We start from the raw sequence: 15,357 nt of genomic DNA, 5'->3' as shown, positions 1-15,357 counted from the left end.
ACAGCCCAGACTCTGATTTTGGGGTGCTGAATGCCACAGCCCAGGCTGTGATTTTGGGGTGTTAAATGCCACAGCCCAGGCTGTGATTTTGGGGACTGAATGCCACAGCCCAGGCTGTGATTTTGGGGTGTTGAATGCCACAGCCCAGGCTGTGATTTTGGGGAGTTGTATACCACAGCCCAGGCCTGTAATGTTTCACAGCCCCAAACCAACCCTTTGCTGTCACTGGGAGTGAGTCAGAGCACGGGGAATGATCCCAGTGTAGGAGCTGAGTGCTGCCCGTTTGCCCTTGGCAACCAAATCCCTTTTCCTGCCTTGCTCACAAACGGGGCAGCTGCAAACCAGCCCTGAACAAAGCTGCAAATGCCACCTGCAACGGGCTGTGCTTCCAGACAAAGAGGGTGCACCCTGGTGTTTGTGAAACATGCACTTATGGAATCAGATAAGAACAGGTACAAAGAATAGTGGTACAGCTCGGGCTGCTTGTGGAATTATAAACATTTTGTTCAACCAGTCATACACCCTTAATCTGAGGGAACTCCTTAGATGTCAGAATTCTCTATATTTTGATATTATGGTTAGGGTAAATATATAAACAAACCCAAAAATAGTTCCAAAATTGAATTAATCTTTCAGCTTATAAGAAGTCAAACAGGATATAATTATTATGACTTTCCTCTGTATTCATCAGGAAAAAAAAATAGTCCTATGCATAAAACCACCAATTATTTATTTAGTAGCAAACTATAATGGAAGAAAATTTATAGCATATTGTGCTAAACAGGTAATGAGTTCAGTTTGTAAATGCATTGTCAGAACCACCCATCCATTGTTTGAGTGGGAAAATGGCACCAGGACTTGCTCCTTGAAGGAGTACGGGCAGGCCCCCAAAATCCAATTTATTTCCATGTTCTTTGATCGGTGGAGCTGAGAGACCTGGGTGCATTTGGGGATCGGTGGGGCCCTGAAGGCCTCAGGGTGGGTGAGAAATTGGTGTGGTGGGCAGAGAGCAGCAGGCAAGGCTGCAGGGCAGGAGGGGACAGTGCTCTGCAGCTGCAGCCGAGAAAGGCCAGGGACGAGGCAGGAGAGGCTCCCAAACCCAGTGGGACACTGTGGCAGACACTGATGGACACAGGAATTTCTGTGTGGCTAAGATGCACCTGCAGCCAGCTGTGTCCATAGGCTTTGCCAGGCTCAGCTCCCACTGGTCCATGGGAGCCTGAACCGTGGGAGACTCAGTCCAAAAACCATCATAATCCTGCTGGCAAAGCGGGTGTGCTCGTGCTGCCTGCTCAGGGAAAAGGGGGAAAATCACCCCAGTCCACAGCCTGCTGCCTTCACCCAGCCTTCATGTGCAAAATGAGCCTCAGCCTTGGACCTGCCAGTAAACCATTCCTGGGCTGAAATGGGATTTATGGGGTGCACAGGTGAGAACGGCGACAGCCCCTGATGGACTCTCCTGACGGGACAACCTCAGAGGGGTCAAGTGGCCCAGCTCTGGTTCTAAGATAAATCACTTGCTGGGATCACATCAAACTGCTTGCTCTGTTGTTAATTTGATCATCTGGGGGGGAAAAAGTCCTGGAAAAAAAACCAAACCAAAATAATATAGATAATGATTTAAAATTACAGAAAATATCTCAGTTCCTTTTAATTAGTAGTGATGCAGTATTCATTCTGGAGCTTGCAGGGCTCCTTTGTGAGCCTCAAGTTCTGTGCTTGCAAAAATAGAGCATCAAAACATGCTGTTGGCATCAGGGGAAAAAAACCAAAATCAGTTTTATTTCACTTGATTTAACAATTCTAACTTCTCTGACTGAGGCTGGAGGTTTTCCCTTGGGCATTCCTTCTCAGTAGGAGACTGAAAATCAAAGGCTTGGAAACCAGGAGGGCTCGTACCTGCTGTGAGTGCTGCTGAGATCACAAGGGATCCTTCCAGCAAAGCAAATGTTTTGGCAGCAATATGACAAGGAGAGGGTTTAGTCCATTGGGCTACAGCCTGGTCTAGACCCTCCAGAGTGATTTTCTAACTGAAAACCAGAAGTGTCTCAATACAAAGCAGAACAGAGCGCCCATAAAGGAGGCTCTGAGCGCTTGTCTGGCTCCTCAGATGCTGTGGGAGCCTGCAGGGCATCCCTTTGCTCCTCCTTTGGGATTTCCTTTGGGGCTGAGCCACCCGACAGCAGCCAGTGCTTCCTTCTCCCACCTTCTGGGATGTTGAAGAGGGGCAGGAGTGACGTGGAGGAGCTTCAGCTGCTCCATGGAAAGGAGCAAGTTCTGTCTGAGTACAAAGGTGTCAAGGGCATAAAAGAATGTGGGGTGTTTTCAAATCCAGTGCCACTTTCACATCAAAGCAAATAAAAACTGGCATTTGGTAAGTTTTGCTTTAATCGAGGCTGGAGGCTCAGACTGGCATTCCAGCCTGTACAGCATTAGGGCAGTGGGTTTGTGGCAACAGTCTGACAAGGTCGTGTTTAGGTTCTTCTTGCTCCTTTTATGAAATTATGATTTGCAGTGAATTCTAGCATCATACCCCTTCATATAAAAAAAAATTCAGGTGTAGAATATGAGAAAAAATAGAACAAATATGTTTTGTGAGCCAAACTGTTTGTGGGAGAAAGGATTTCTGTTTCTACTTCAATTGTCTCTACAAGGGGGTAAGAACAGTAGATTGGGAAATAATAAATTAAAACATGGTATCACTTAATTGAAATACAGCCTAAAAATCAACCCTACAAACAGTTTTTGTAACAAGACAGCCCAAGTTAGGATGGCATTGGAGATACCTATCTAACCACCTCAGACTGGTGCCTGAAATTGGTGTAACTCTCCATGGTCTTGCTGAAATGCCCTCATTGCAAAATGTCAGGATGACTCTGCTTCAACTGTAAGGGAAAACATCAGTTGCAGGTTTTGTGCTGCTGTAATCCATAGTGTAATGAGATGCTTGAAATCAGAAACTGAAGTGCTGGAGCAATTTGTGCCTAAAAGTGCCCAGGACATCTGACTCTGGATGCAGAAACGGGCGTTGGGAGGAGCGGGTGAAGGTCAGGAGCAGGCAGGCTGCGAGCAGCAGCGGCAGCAGCGCGATCCCAGCCCGTGCCGCGGGCGGGAGCGGAGCTGGGGCAGCTCGGGAGGCGGAACAGGCAGGGCAGGAGCGCCCAGCGAGCTGCGAGAGAACGGGCAACGAGCGGGGGCACGGAACGGGCAGCACGGGGCGGAGGGCAGGGCAGGGAAGGGCAGGGCAGGGCAGAGCAGGGCAGATCGGGGCACGGCTGCTCTGACCCCACCGGACCCCAGCCGGCCCCGCGGAGCCGCCGGGCGCCGGCGCTCGGGCCGGGCCAGCGGAGCATCACTGCCGGCCGGTGCGGCCGTGCCCGGAGCGGCCGCGCCCGGTGTGGCGGTGCCCGGTGCCCGGAGAGGCGGTGCCAGGTGCCCGGTGCAGCGGTGCCCGGTACGGCAGTGCCCGGTGCTGGCGGTGCTCGGAGCGGCCGTGCCCGGTGCTGGCGGTGCCCGGTGTGCCCGGTGTGGCGGTGTCCGGTGTGGCGGTGCCCGGTGCCGGTGGTGCCCGGTGCCCGGTGTGCCGGTGCCCGGTGTGCCGGTGTGCCGGTGCCCGGTGCCCGGTGTGCCCGGTGTGCCGGTGCCCGGTGCCCGGTGTGCCCGGTGTGCCGGTGCCGGCGGTGCCCGGTGTGCCGGTGCCCGGTGTGCCGGTGCCCGGTATGCCGGTGCCGGCGGTGCCCGGTGTGCCGGTGCCCGGTGTGCCGGTGCCAGCGGTGTCCGGTGTGGCGGTGCCCGGTGCCGGCGGTGCCCGGTGTGCCCGGTGTGGCGGTGCCCGGTGCCCGGAGCGGCGGGGGCGGAGCGGGCGGGCGGGGCGGCAGCGGCACCTGCGTGCTGGGAGCCGGCGGCGGCGGGCCGGCCCCTCGGCGGTGCCGCCAGACGGCGGCGGCCGGGCTGGGCGCTGCCGGCAGCCGGAGCATCCCTGGCTCCGCTCCGCCCCGCAGCCGCGGCCATGACCGACAACATCCCGCTGCAGCCGGTCCGGCAGAAGAAGCGCATGGACAGCAAGCACCGCGGCGGGTGAGCGGCGGCGGGGCCGGCTCGGGATGCGCGGGGCGGGGGCGGCGGGAGGAGGATGAGGATGAGGATGAGGATGAGGATGAGGATGAGGGGGAGGCAGGCGGCGCTGACAGGTTGCTCCTGACGCCATTGCCGCGGCACGCCCGGCGCAGGGCAGGATGCAGGCGGGCTGAGGGAGCGGGGCCAGCCCCGGCGGGGAGCGGCCCTGCCCGGCCCGGCCTTCAGCGCCGGAGCCGCGGGCACGGCGGGGCAGCAGCGCCCGGAGGGGCCGGGCCGGCCGGGGGCCGTGTCACCCCCGCCGATTGTCACCGCCGATGTGTCACCGCCGCCCGGCCCGGCTCGGCTCGGTCCTGCTTGTCCTCGCTCATCCCCGCCGTGCTGGAGAATCCCCCGGCGGCGCCGGGAGGAGCGCAGGACCGGCGGCGCCGGGTGTAACAAAGGCCCGGCTCCGGTAACTGTAGCAGCTCAGCAATACAATGTCCTTGCGGGCGATGTTGCCCTGAGCCGGCTGTGCGACGCGTCTCGAAAGGAGACGCGTGGATGTGTTCGTACCGGCATTCCCGTGCGGGAAGTTAAATAAGAAAAATGGTTTCCCAATAGTCTTCCATGATGAAATCGCACACACCTTGCACACAGCAGGGTGTACGTGGTATCCGAGTCACTGGCCGTCAATTATCACAGCATTTCAGTCATCCCTGGAGAATTTCTTAAATGTGGCGAGTGATGTCAGCAAAACAAACCAAAATATTGAAAGAAATCCTCACTGTTGTAGAAGGGGAAACGTACACGTTTGCCTTGTTCGTGGTTTTGGTTGGTAGATTGGGTTCAGAGCCCTGTACCGGCATTGTTGTGCATTTGTTCAGGTTGGGTTCGTTCCTTGTTGTGGGGCTGTGGGCGGTGCTGTAGGGCAGCCGGGGCAGGGCGGTGTGTGTGACCCAGGCACGGGGATGGCTGCTGCAGCACACACACCGCCCAGCAAGGGCCGCGGGGTGCAGCCACCACGGCCTTGCCTTTGCTGGCGTGATTGAAGGCAGAGGTGAGGGCCTGGGAAATTTCTCCAAGCTGCTCGAGTGGTTTCTTTTCTTGGAGTTCCCTAATCTCCAGCAAGAGCCTCCTGGGTGTTCCGATGTGGTTAGTGCTGCCTAGCAGAACCTGCCCCCAGCTAACCCCAGCTATGGTTCACTGCCCGTGGATCCTGCCTGATTAGCAGCCACTGAGAGGCTTTCCAGTGGTAGCAAAAGAATTCCAGCAGCACGGGAAGGAAGCTCGCCTAGGCGTTTTACTCAATAGCAGCTGAAATAAATTGGATTGGGGGTTTCTGTTTGGTGCAGTACTTGTTTGGGGGTGGGATTTGTCATAGAGGATGAACCCTTGTTTTAGTGGTGTGATCTCTTGGTATTTAATCAAGTGATGGATAGCAAAAGCATCGAGGTTGAGCCAATCCAAGCCAGTGTTACAGACCATAGAAGAAATCCAGCAAGTCGAGGGGTCCCTGGTGTCGCACCCAGAGCAGAGTCCTGGGAATCCTAAGCCATAATGAAGGCCTCCTTTCTTCTGTTCTCTCTGAGGAAAAACTCAAACTAAAGCCATCCAGTTTATGTTCCTCGATGCACATGAGAGCCCAGGATGAGCAAGTGTTGATGGGCTTCACTTCAGCACAGCCCCAGCTGGTTTCTACTGTGGGGGTCCCCCAGCAGTGGGGGTGAGCTTTCAGACGGATTTTTGTTGGTGTGGCCTTCTGGAGTGGGGAGCAGATTTCTGGTCATGAATGTCTCTATAGAAATCTTTGTTTCTGTTAAAATAAAAGTGGGAAATGGCTGATTCACCTGTAGGGCAGGTGCCATCCGGCAAGGCTGTCATTCCCCTCAGCCCCTGGCAAGCTTTGAAAGGAAGCTGGGGAGGAGCTGGCTCAGGAGCCTTGCAGAGATGAGTGATGGCTCAGACAGCTCAGGACTGTGTTGGAGAGAAGCCACGAGCTTAAAGAACCGAGTGGGAGAGTGGGATCTGTTCCTGAGCACAGCCTCAGCGGGGCTCTTCTTGCTGCCATCAGGGGCTGAGCTCTGAACTCCCGTGCCAAACTCAGCCGTGTTTGTTCATCCCAGGGCTTTGCACACACAGGGAGCCCTGCGAGGCTGTGCCAGCCAGGAGGGAAGGCTGGCAGGAGCTGCAGCAGCCCTGGTGGGAGCTTCCCCTGAGCTTCCAGGACCCAGTCCTGGCAGGGAGGAGCTGCCGGGTGCCCCGCTCAGCACATGACACAAGTTTTCCCCTAAATAGCTCCTGGTGTCAGTCCCAGTCCTGCGAGGCTCCTTTTAAAGCAGCAAAGTGCTGTGCTCGTGCAGCTGCTGCCGTGGAAGAGGCCTGGATGCAGAGCTGCAGGGAAGGAGGAGCTTTACAGCAACACTTGCTGATGCCGTTGTGCTGCCTGTGTACTCTGGCTCTGTTTAAAATGGCAAATTCCATGTCAGAGTCAACAGAGAGGGATGGCAGCTCCTGCCCTGGCAGAGCCTGTGTGGGTGTGCCTTGGCACACGCAGGGCTGGGGCTGAGCTGCCTTCCCAGAGCCAGGGAATTGCAGGAATTGCAGGAATTGCAGCTCTCCTGGCCCATTCCCGAGCCACCCCAGCTGCCTGCAGCGGGAATGTTCCAGAATGTTCCACGTGGAGTGTCTCATGTGCAGGTGTACAAAAGGGTGAGGTGGTGGTGCATGGCTCTGGTTTTCTTTAGCCATGGAAAATTTGTCCCCTGCTTTTGGAATAATGGACCTGGGGGTTGGTTTGTGTATTAGGGGTGGCAAGCACAGCCCCTGAGGGTCACAGAACAAAATCTGAGAAATGGGCTCAGTTTGGAAATGACTAAATACGGCAGTGAACTTCAGCAGTAATTTGACAAATGCTCCCTCAGAACACGTTTGGCTGTAGGTTTGCACACCTACAAATGTGACACCTTTTCCCCATTGGGTTTGTTTTACATGGGAGTATTTTTCATTTCATCTTCAAATACCTCTCCAGCAAAGGCACTGCGTTTATAAATAAAACTGCTTCTTGCTAGTGGCTGTTCACCTGGCAACTGGCAGTCACTCTGCTGTGTTACTGCCTCTTACATCACCACCAGGAACGTGGTTTTGGAAGCAAATATAATCCCAGGTGAAGCGCAGAGCTGTTCTCCTGTTCCTCCTGCTCGCTTGGATCCCTCTGCAGATGAAGGGCAGCCTCACTTACAGGCCTGAGTTTCAGGTACACTTTGCATCCTGAGAGATTCTTTTCAGTGGCTGTGACTGTATTTGAGGATTTGTGAGTTTGCTTCCCGTTGTTATTTTTGCCGAGTTATGATTTAAAATGTGAATTGCTCAGTGCTGTATTAGCTGCCCCATGTAAGATGTGTTGGTGTATTTTCATGGTCTTTCTGTAAGGTGGTAACTTTTAAAGTCCATTACTTACCTTCACTTGCTAGTTTTCTCTACTTCAGGGGTTATTGCAGGATTGTTCCTCAGTCCTTCAGCTGCAAAATGGAAAAGGAGAAATGTTTAGGAATGTGTTCCCAAACTTTTACAGAAAACTGTTGACATTTATGTAACGTTGTGATTCCTGTTCTTGGAAAGTGCACATTAATTTTATCAGCGTTTCTCAGCAGCAATGTAAACTCTCAGCTGTTTTTATAGACAATCTTTCCCTTTCCAGGATGCAGCCTTTAGTTTTCATGATGGAAAATGGTTTATTATTCCTACTAATGCAAATAATTCTCTGCCAAAAACTTCCTCCTGTGCCACTGCCCCTGAGCAGAGAATTTTGTAGTAACGAAGCAGCTCCTTCCCTCATCATCTGCCTCTCTAAGCTTAAAAATAGGGGTGGTAGCCAGAGAAAAAGCAGATCACAGAGCTACAATGCCTGCAAAATTCTTGCAGGAAGGAGCAAATAAAGTAACTGGAAAAAGCTGACAGCTCCAGTCAAAAGCACTTTTTATTTAATGGGCACCAAAGCTAATCTGAAAACATGTTTGTATGTGCCAGAGAACTTTGTTTCTGGTGCCCATATGAATAGATTTTTCTTTTTTACATTAAGATTATTTCGTTTCCAGAGGAGAAAGGGAAAAGGAGAACTAATGATCTTATTGATTCTTTCCCAGTGAAGTTTAAGGCATCACTGAAAAGTTTAAAAATTATAAAATTAAGTCAATTGGCTACCTTTGGGAGGAGGGATAAACATCTGGTTGGAAGAATGAGCACATGGCTCTGTGCTTGAGAAATTATAATCTGTTCTTACCCAAACTTTTAACTTATTTCAGCAGTTCATGGGCTGGAACTGGAGCAATGACTGTGGGATAACATTGCTGCTGTTCAGGTTTGGGTGCAGAGCACAGGAGGGAGAGCCACGGGGTGGTGAGGGTTAAATACCAGCTGCTTTCAGAACAAAAACCCTGAAATGCTGTGGGATAAAAGTCAGGGTTTGCTGTCAGGATTTCCAGCCCCTGGCACAGGAGCTCCTGGCTGAGGCTGCAGCCCTGGGCTGGGATGTTTTGGCATTCCCGAGTGCTGAGGAACCTCCCCAGTTCAGGTGCTGGAACCTCCCACTGCTGCTTTTAGTATTCTGTTCTTTGGGAATTTTTAACTTAAATACTTGACAGAAACTTCCTGCTGTATGCCTGTGGAGGAGACTCCCAGCAGAAATTCTGGATATTCTCTACTTGGGCATTGATGCTCCTGATATTTGCCTTCAAAAGTTGCTAGGCAGGAAGCTTTGCTTTTGTTTGCTTAATTAGTTTGTTTAATTTTCAGTTTGCTTTCCCTGTAATTCAGGAGGTTGCAAAAACTGACTCCAGCCAAGCAGGGATTTCACAAACCTGTTATTTTTACTCAGCAGATTCTCCCGTGCCCTTTCTTGCTTATTCTTGGAGCTGCATTATTTTGGGGTTGTTTCTCAAACCCTGTAGCAGCACAGCATTTGTAAATCACCATTCTTACAGCAGCAAGTGTGCTTGTGGTGGAAATGCTACAAGGGGTCACCCTATTGTAAATATTATGATATAGGTGTGGGGCTATTTTTGCTGTTGAGTACAATCCCTGTGAGAGGCCCAACCTCAAAAATAAACAAAGGTAAATGGTTTCAGATGGCTGATTGCAAGGACTGACTGATTTTTCCTAACTGGAAAGCACATTGTGATGAAATAGGCTGTGTGGACACCAGATTTGCTCCCTTGGGTAAAGCTTCTTTTTGGAGCCTTTTTTCCTTTGTGAAAGAAGGAAAACCACATTTTTCTCCCTTTTTCTTTTTTCCCTGTAGAGCATATCTATATTCTGTTGGAATCCAAATAGTACAATTTCCAGTACTTCCTATTCAAATATATTTGGGATGCAAGTGGCTATTTGTCTTAGGTCTTCACCTGCAAACACAAAACTGTAGCTGAAAGGTATCCAGCTGATAAAATACACTTCTGTAGTAGAGCTTCTGAATTTGAGTGTTTAACACAATTTTGCTATTTGTCTGGTCTTGGTACCGAACTGCCTTTCAGTGTGGATTTTTTACATAAATGTGGGGGGCAAAAGAATCTGCTAGTTAGGTTTTTTTTAACAAGCAAAAATAGTTTGTAGAGGTAACAAAAATTGAGAGTTTCAGGGGCAAGCATGAATTTTTGAAGTGGTTCTATTTAGGGTATTTCTATTAATTATGGTTGTATGGCACTAGCTAGGGAGTGAAGAAGGAAATTCCCTTAGAAAAATTCCAAATGCAGAGTACAGGGGATGTTTCTATGCAGAGGGAAGCAGGCATGGCAGTCGTGGTGCTGCAGGAAATCAGAAGTGGTTTATAGATGCCTGAAGATGAAACCAGCTCCGTTATTCCAGTGCAGAAATTGGGTTTAGGTGTTGGAGGGGAGGGTTTGGCTCGGCCTGGAGCTGGAGGAGCAGCATCCAGAGCTGGGATTCCTGTGTTCCCTGTTGCTGCAGCACTGCTGGGGGTGCTGAGCAGAGCTCTGCTCTCTCCAGGCTCCTTTCAGGAGAAAAACCCTTTCCTGTGCTCGGGGGCATCTGTGCCCTGAGGCTTGCCAGAGAGAAAATCCACCTTTCCAGGGCTTGTCTGAGGCTCTTCATGAAAGAGAATCGTGTCCAAATAATTTGATTGAGCAGAAGGGCTTGCTGTGTAGTTCCAAAACTGTGAGAATTCTTCTTGCCTGTGCCCGCTCAGGGAGCACTGCATCATGTGGTGACACCTCCTTACTTCTGGAAGCAAAGTTGAGTTTTAGTCCCCTTCTGTACTCAGGGAACTGACTTAACTGGTAAAACTTCTTTGTATTTGCAGCCAGCAGTGCTTGAAACATGAAAAGTTGAGTTCTTTGTAGGTGAGCACCTTCATTGTGGTGAGCTGTGGGCTCTGCTCAGTGCACCGTGTGTATCTCTGCAAGGCAGGGACTTCCAGGGTGCTTTATGCACCTCCTTCAGTAGATGTTTCCTTGTCAGCTGTGCATTGAACTGAAATTTTGGGGCAGAACACTTGAATCAAGAACAGACCTTTGTGGTACATTCTGGAAGGATGATCTGTAAGAGCTTTTGGTGATCAATCTGCCAAATGTCAGCAGGTCTGCTCTTCCAGGAGCAAGGGCCCTGGGGAGAGGCTGGCTTCCAGAAAGCAGCAGTGGCAGCAGAAAAATGCCCTTTTTTGGCTCAGGGAGGGGTGATTTTGAACAGAGAGGCCTTTTCAAGGGGCAGGAAGGGTGGCTGGTACCTCTGTGCATCTTCCCTGAAGGGCTTGACCTGGATTTGAGTCTGTGCCTGGAGTAAGGATTGGTGAAGTGGGCAGGGCAGGGTTTCCTTCACTGCATTGGTGAGAGCAGAGCTCCTGGTGTGAGCAGAGCTCCTGGAGTGAGCAGAGAGCTCCTGGATTGAGCAGAGAGCTCCTGGATTGAGCAGAGAGCTCCTGGATTGAGCAGAGAGCTCCTGGATTGAGCAGAGAGCTCCTGGATTGAGCAGAGAGCTCCTGGAGTGAGCAGAGAGCTCCTGGATTGAGCAGAGCTCCTGGATTGAGCAGAGCTCCCGGATCTCCTGGTTTGAGCTGTGAGCAGAGCTCTCGTTGTGAGCAGAGCTCCCGGTGGGCTCAGTGCCAGCCTGGGGGTCCTGTTGGCAGCTGGGGCTGTTCAGGCAGTGCAGGGCTGTGTGGAATGAGCTCACGGTGGGTGGATGTCCCCTGCAGGTGCTGCGAGTGCCTGAGGTGCTGTGGCAGGAGGGAGCCCAGGCCTCGCACTGTCTGGCTCGGCCACCCCGAGAAGAGGGAGCAGAGGTACCCCCGCAATGTCATCAACAACCAGAAGTACAACTTCTTCACCTTCCTCCCTGGGGTAAGCAGCACTACAGTTCATTTTCGTCATCCCACCCCAGTGCTATCCCCATTTTCCAGTGGTTTCACAGTAGATAAGTGCAGAATGTGGGGCTGGAGAAAATGATGGGGCTGTGTTTGGTAGAGTTCATGCCAAGACCGCCCCAGGGCAGCAGCAGACCAGACACAGAAGCGTCCTGTGCGTCCAGGACTGCTTTAAATCTGCCCCAAGTCAGCATTTAGTCACTAGGAATGCATGCAGAAATGCTTCTGGTGGTTACTTCAACGTGCATAACATCCTCCCTCCTCTTTTTGTCTTCTTTTTTTTTTTTAGGTGTTGTTTAACCAGTTCAAATACTTCTTCAACCTTTATTTCTTGCTCTTGGCCTGCTCTCAGTTCGTGGTTGAGATGAGGCTTGGAGCACTTTACACATACTGGGTTCCTCTGGTAGGTCACTCAACATTTATTTATCCAAGAACGTTTTGGTGCTTGACAAAATTTATTGCACTGCCTTTTCTGTGGGGTGTTTGTGCCTTAAATAATATTTTTGACTTGTATTTTAACAGTCTGTGCTGTGCATGTTGTTGGGTTCAGCTTTCAGTGCAGAGAGATCCCTGGTAAAAGCCAGAAAGAAGGGGAAGGGCAGCTTTGGGACACTGCTGTTAAAATTCCATTTTTTTAAAGCCTGGATTCTCCGTGAATGACACATGAGATGACACAGTCAGCTGGAACATATGGGAATATTTTGGGGTGATTATTTAAAGACTCTTCAAACAGCTGGAACCTCAGCTGAAAATAGCTGATGCTTTTTTAGTTTTATTTTGGAAAGCAGGTAGGAATTTCTAGGTAAATGAATGAATGCATTTCATTACTATGTTAATGAGTTAGATCACACATTTAGATATGTGTAAGCACTAGAAATCTGCAGTTTCTCATGTCACCTTGCTCCCTTCCTGAAGTTCCTTATTGACAGCGGTAATCAGTACCTGGTCTCAGCTTTCAACACAAGCTGTAAAAAGTTCATTTTCTCTGGTGCATGAGGAGTGTTTTAACTGTTTAGTGAGTCCGAGCTAATAGTCTCTGTTAGAAACATGACTTTGTGATACCAAGCCCATAAAGAATTGGCTTGCATTAATTATTTTTTATACAGTGAAGGATGTGATGCAGGCATTTCCTCATGGCAACAGGAAATGAAATGACTGCTCATATGCACAGAAAAGCAGGACTGGAGCCCTAATCAGGCAAACGTGTAATTATGCCATGAGTAGAGCACATAATATCTCTATGGAGTTATTTGTGTAGGTGGAGTGTCTGCATACATCCACACATGCATCCTCTGTGTATCTGTATGTATAAAAAGGGAGTTATACAGATTTCTGTATACATTTCTGTACAAACAAATCTCCCAGATGAGATGTGCTGACTTCAGTGGCTCTGAGGTGCTGAGCACCAAGATTTGAGGGATCTGCCTTAGCCTGGATTTCTCACTCTGAGTTACTCAGCTGTGAGGTGAAATGAGATGTGGTACTTGCATTCTTCAGGGAAACTCCACAAAGGTTTCCTTGGGGATAAGTTTACAAAGACTTGCTTGGGGGTTACCTTTACAGAGATGTGCTTGGGGAAAGCATCATGTTAAAACTGGAAAGTTTCTTGAACTCCAAGGGTGTTTTTAAGCAGCTGGTGTGTGTTTGGTGCTGGGGGTTGCACAGCAGCCGATTCGGGAAGATGGGACAGAAAAAGGAAATGCAGATTGCTGGTGCTGGCACTGATGAATCTTGCTGTCTCGGAGGCAGAGGTGATTTTTTGCCTGACCTTTTGCTCCCTGCTCTTTCCCCCCGTGCTGCTGGCAGGGGTTTGTGCTGGCTGTCACCGTGATCCGCGAGGCGGCCGAGGAGCTGCGCTGCTACGTGCGGGACAAGGAGGTGAACTCGCAGATCTACAGCAAGCTGACGGCCAGAGGTGAGCTCCAGGCCCCAGATCCTGCCCTGCTGCCAGCCACAGCCACAGCTCAGGCCTGGCAGGGGGCTCGGGGCTCCCGCGCACGTGCCTTCGTGGCCACGCTGCTGCTGCTGCCATCTGGGGCTGCTCCTGGGTGGCTCTGCTGGAGTTGGGGTTTGCTGAGGGGTTCGTGGGATGGTTGGGTGGGAAGGGACCCTAAAGATCATCCAGTGCCACCCCATCCATGGTAGGGACACTTTACATTGTCCAAGCTGCTCCAAGCCCTGTCCAGCCTGGCCCTGGGCACTGCCAGGGATCCAGGACAGCCACAACAAATCTGGGAATTCCATCCCAGCCCTGCCCAGCCTGGCCCTGGGCACTGCCAGGGATCCAGAACAGCCACGGCTGCTCTGGGAATTCCATCCCAGCCCTGCCCAGCCTGGCCCTGGGCACTGCCAGGGATCCAGAACAGCCACAGCTGCTCTGGGAATTCTGTTCCAGGGCATCCCCACCCTGTAGAGCCTAAAAAGACCCTAAAATGTCTGTGAGGGGTGTGTTTGCCAGCAGAAGCTGATGCAGTTCTGGCAGGATCAGCTCCTGCATTTTCCTGTCCATCCCCCTGAGCTCCTGGCCAGCCTGAGGAGTTTGGAGCCCCCGTTTGGGGTTTGGGGTTTGGGAGGGAGCCAGGCTGGGGCTCAGCTGAGCCTGGCCCAGCTCTGGCCCTTGTTTCCAGCCGTGCTGTACCTGACAAAGAATTGAAATTCTCCTGTGAGCAGTCCAGTGCTGCCTCACTACGGACTTACTCCTAATGCCACGGCAAAGATGGTGAGGCCAGGCTTTTGTTTTAAAAAGGGAATGAACTGAATTTGAGCAAGTTTTGCTGCTTTTCCATTTCCAGTTTCTTAGTTATAGAAGTTGATAGCCCTGAATTAAGATGCAGTGATGGAGGTGTAGTAAAAATAGGCTGCATTTGTAGGAATAAGGCTGCTTTTCAAATGTAATTGCTTAAGGCTGATATATTTCCCATGCCAGGAGTTATGAGGCAACTCCAAACTGGGGAGTTTGGAGTTTCTGAATATTAAATCCCCCTTTAATAACATGTTCTTAGTACAACACTTAAAATGCTTGGCAACCAACAAAAGCCTCATGCAAGAGGGGTGTACTACATCTATTTAAAGATATAAAAGAGTTGCCTTCTGGATTCTATTCAATGATCTATAAGGGGCCTGACCTCTCCTTTAGTTCTTTTCATATTGCTATTACGTTTCCCATGAATGATTTCCCTCCCCCCAGTCCTTTAACTTTTCTAATTTTTGTGAAAGAAACCAAGGAGGATTGGCAGCTGGCACTAGCTGAAAATCTCAAGCCACTGTATTTAACATGAATTTTTGCAGAAACAGGAATGGGACTGTAGTATAATTTAGAGTAGAAAAAAAACATAGAAAATTATTTATGATTGTCACATGGTTTGGGGAGAAAAGTAATTTTCTGTCCCTCACCGAATCTCAGAACTTAATTTTTTGGGAGAGCTGATAATCTCATTTTCCGCTGATTTATACCTCAGCTCCTCTGGGAATTACCTGGGAGCAGGGAAGGGCCTGGTGAGGCTGGGGATGGAAATTTGGGGGTTGTTTTATCTCACCCCTTTATACAGTCAGAGGAAGGAGCTGAGTTTTCAAGGGAGAGTGTCACCAGCTCAGAGGTAGAGGCAGCAAATACCAAAATAAATTTGGAACAGCTGATCTGAACAATTAATTTTCAGTGTAGCTGACAGCAGGACTTGGGCTATTTGCAGGCTGTTTCTTTTTTTGCTGCTGTTCACCAGCACAGGTCATGCTGCAGGGGTTTGGCACAGCCCTGTGCTGAGACCTGATGACAAAAACCTCCACCCTAAACCTTCTTTATCCTTTTACCCAGATGATCCATTTATGTTCTAAAATGATGAAACCAGCAGACTTCTGGAAAGCTTTTTTTTTTTTTAGTGGAAAGCTGTGCATTGAAAGGAGAGATGTTTGGATTGTTATAAAAAATAATCAAATTT

General features: G+C 50.5%; 1 protein-coding gene across 2 annotated transcripts in view; it reads left to right on the top strand.

Annotated features, from left to right (window-relative positions):
* Nucleotides 1-3,914: 3,914 nt before the first annotated feature.
* Nucleotides 3,915-15,357, top strand: part of ATP9A (ATPase phospholipid transporting 9A) — a 52,734-nt gene continuing 41,291 nt past the window's right edge. For both annotated transcript variants that reach the window (XM_021534035.3, XM_021534034.3), the window contains exons 1-4: nt 3,915-4,077; nt 11,255-11,399; nt 11,712-11,825; nt 13,229-13,337. In XM_021534035.3, the coding sequence (XP_021389710.1) occupies nt 4,010-4,077; nt 11,255-11,399; nt 11,712-11,825; nt 13,229-13,337 (436 nt within the window). In that variant the 5' untranslated portion in view covers nt 3,915-4,009. The remainder of the gene's footprint in view (nt 4,078-11,254; nt 11,400-11,711; nt 11,826-13,228; nt 13,338-15,357) is intronic.

This window comes from Lonchura striata, chromosome 17 (genome assembly GCF_046129695.1).
Source record: "Lonchura striata isolate bLonStr1 chromosome 17, bLonStr1.mat, whole genome shotgun sequence".
NCBI classification, from domain to species: Eukaryota; Metazoa; Chordata; class Aves; order Passeriformes; family Estrildidae; genus Lonchura; species Lonchura striata.
The sequence above is the reverse complement of the archived record's forward strand: the minus strand, read 5'-3'. Positions and strand labels throughout refer to the sequence as shown.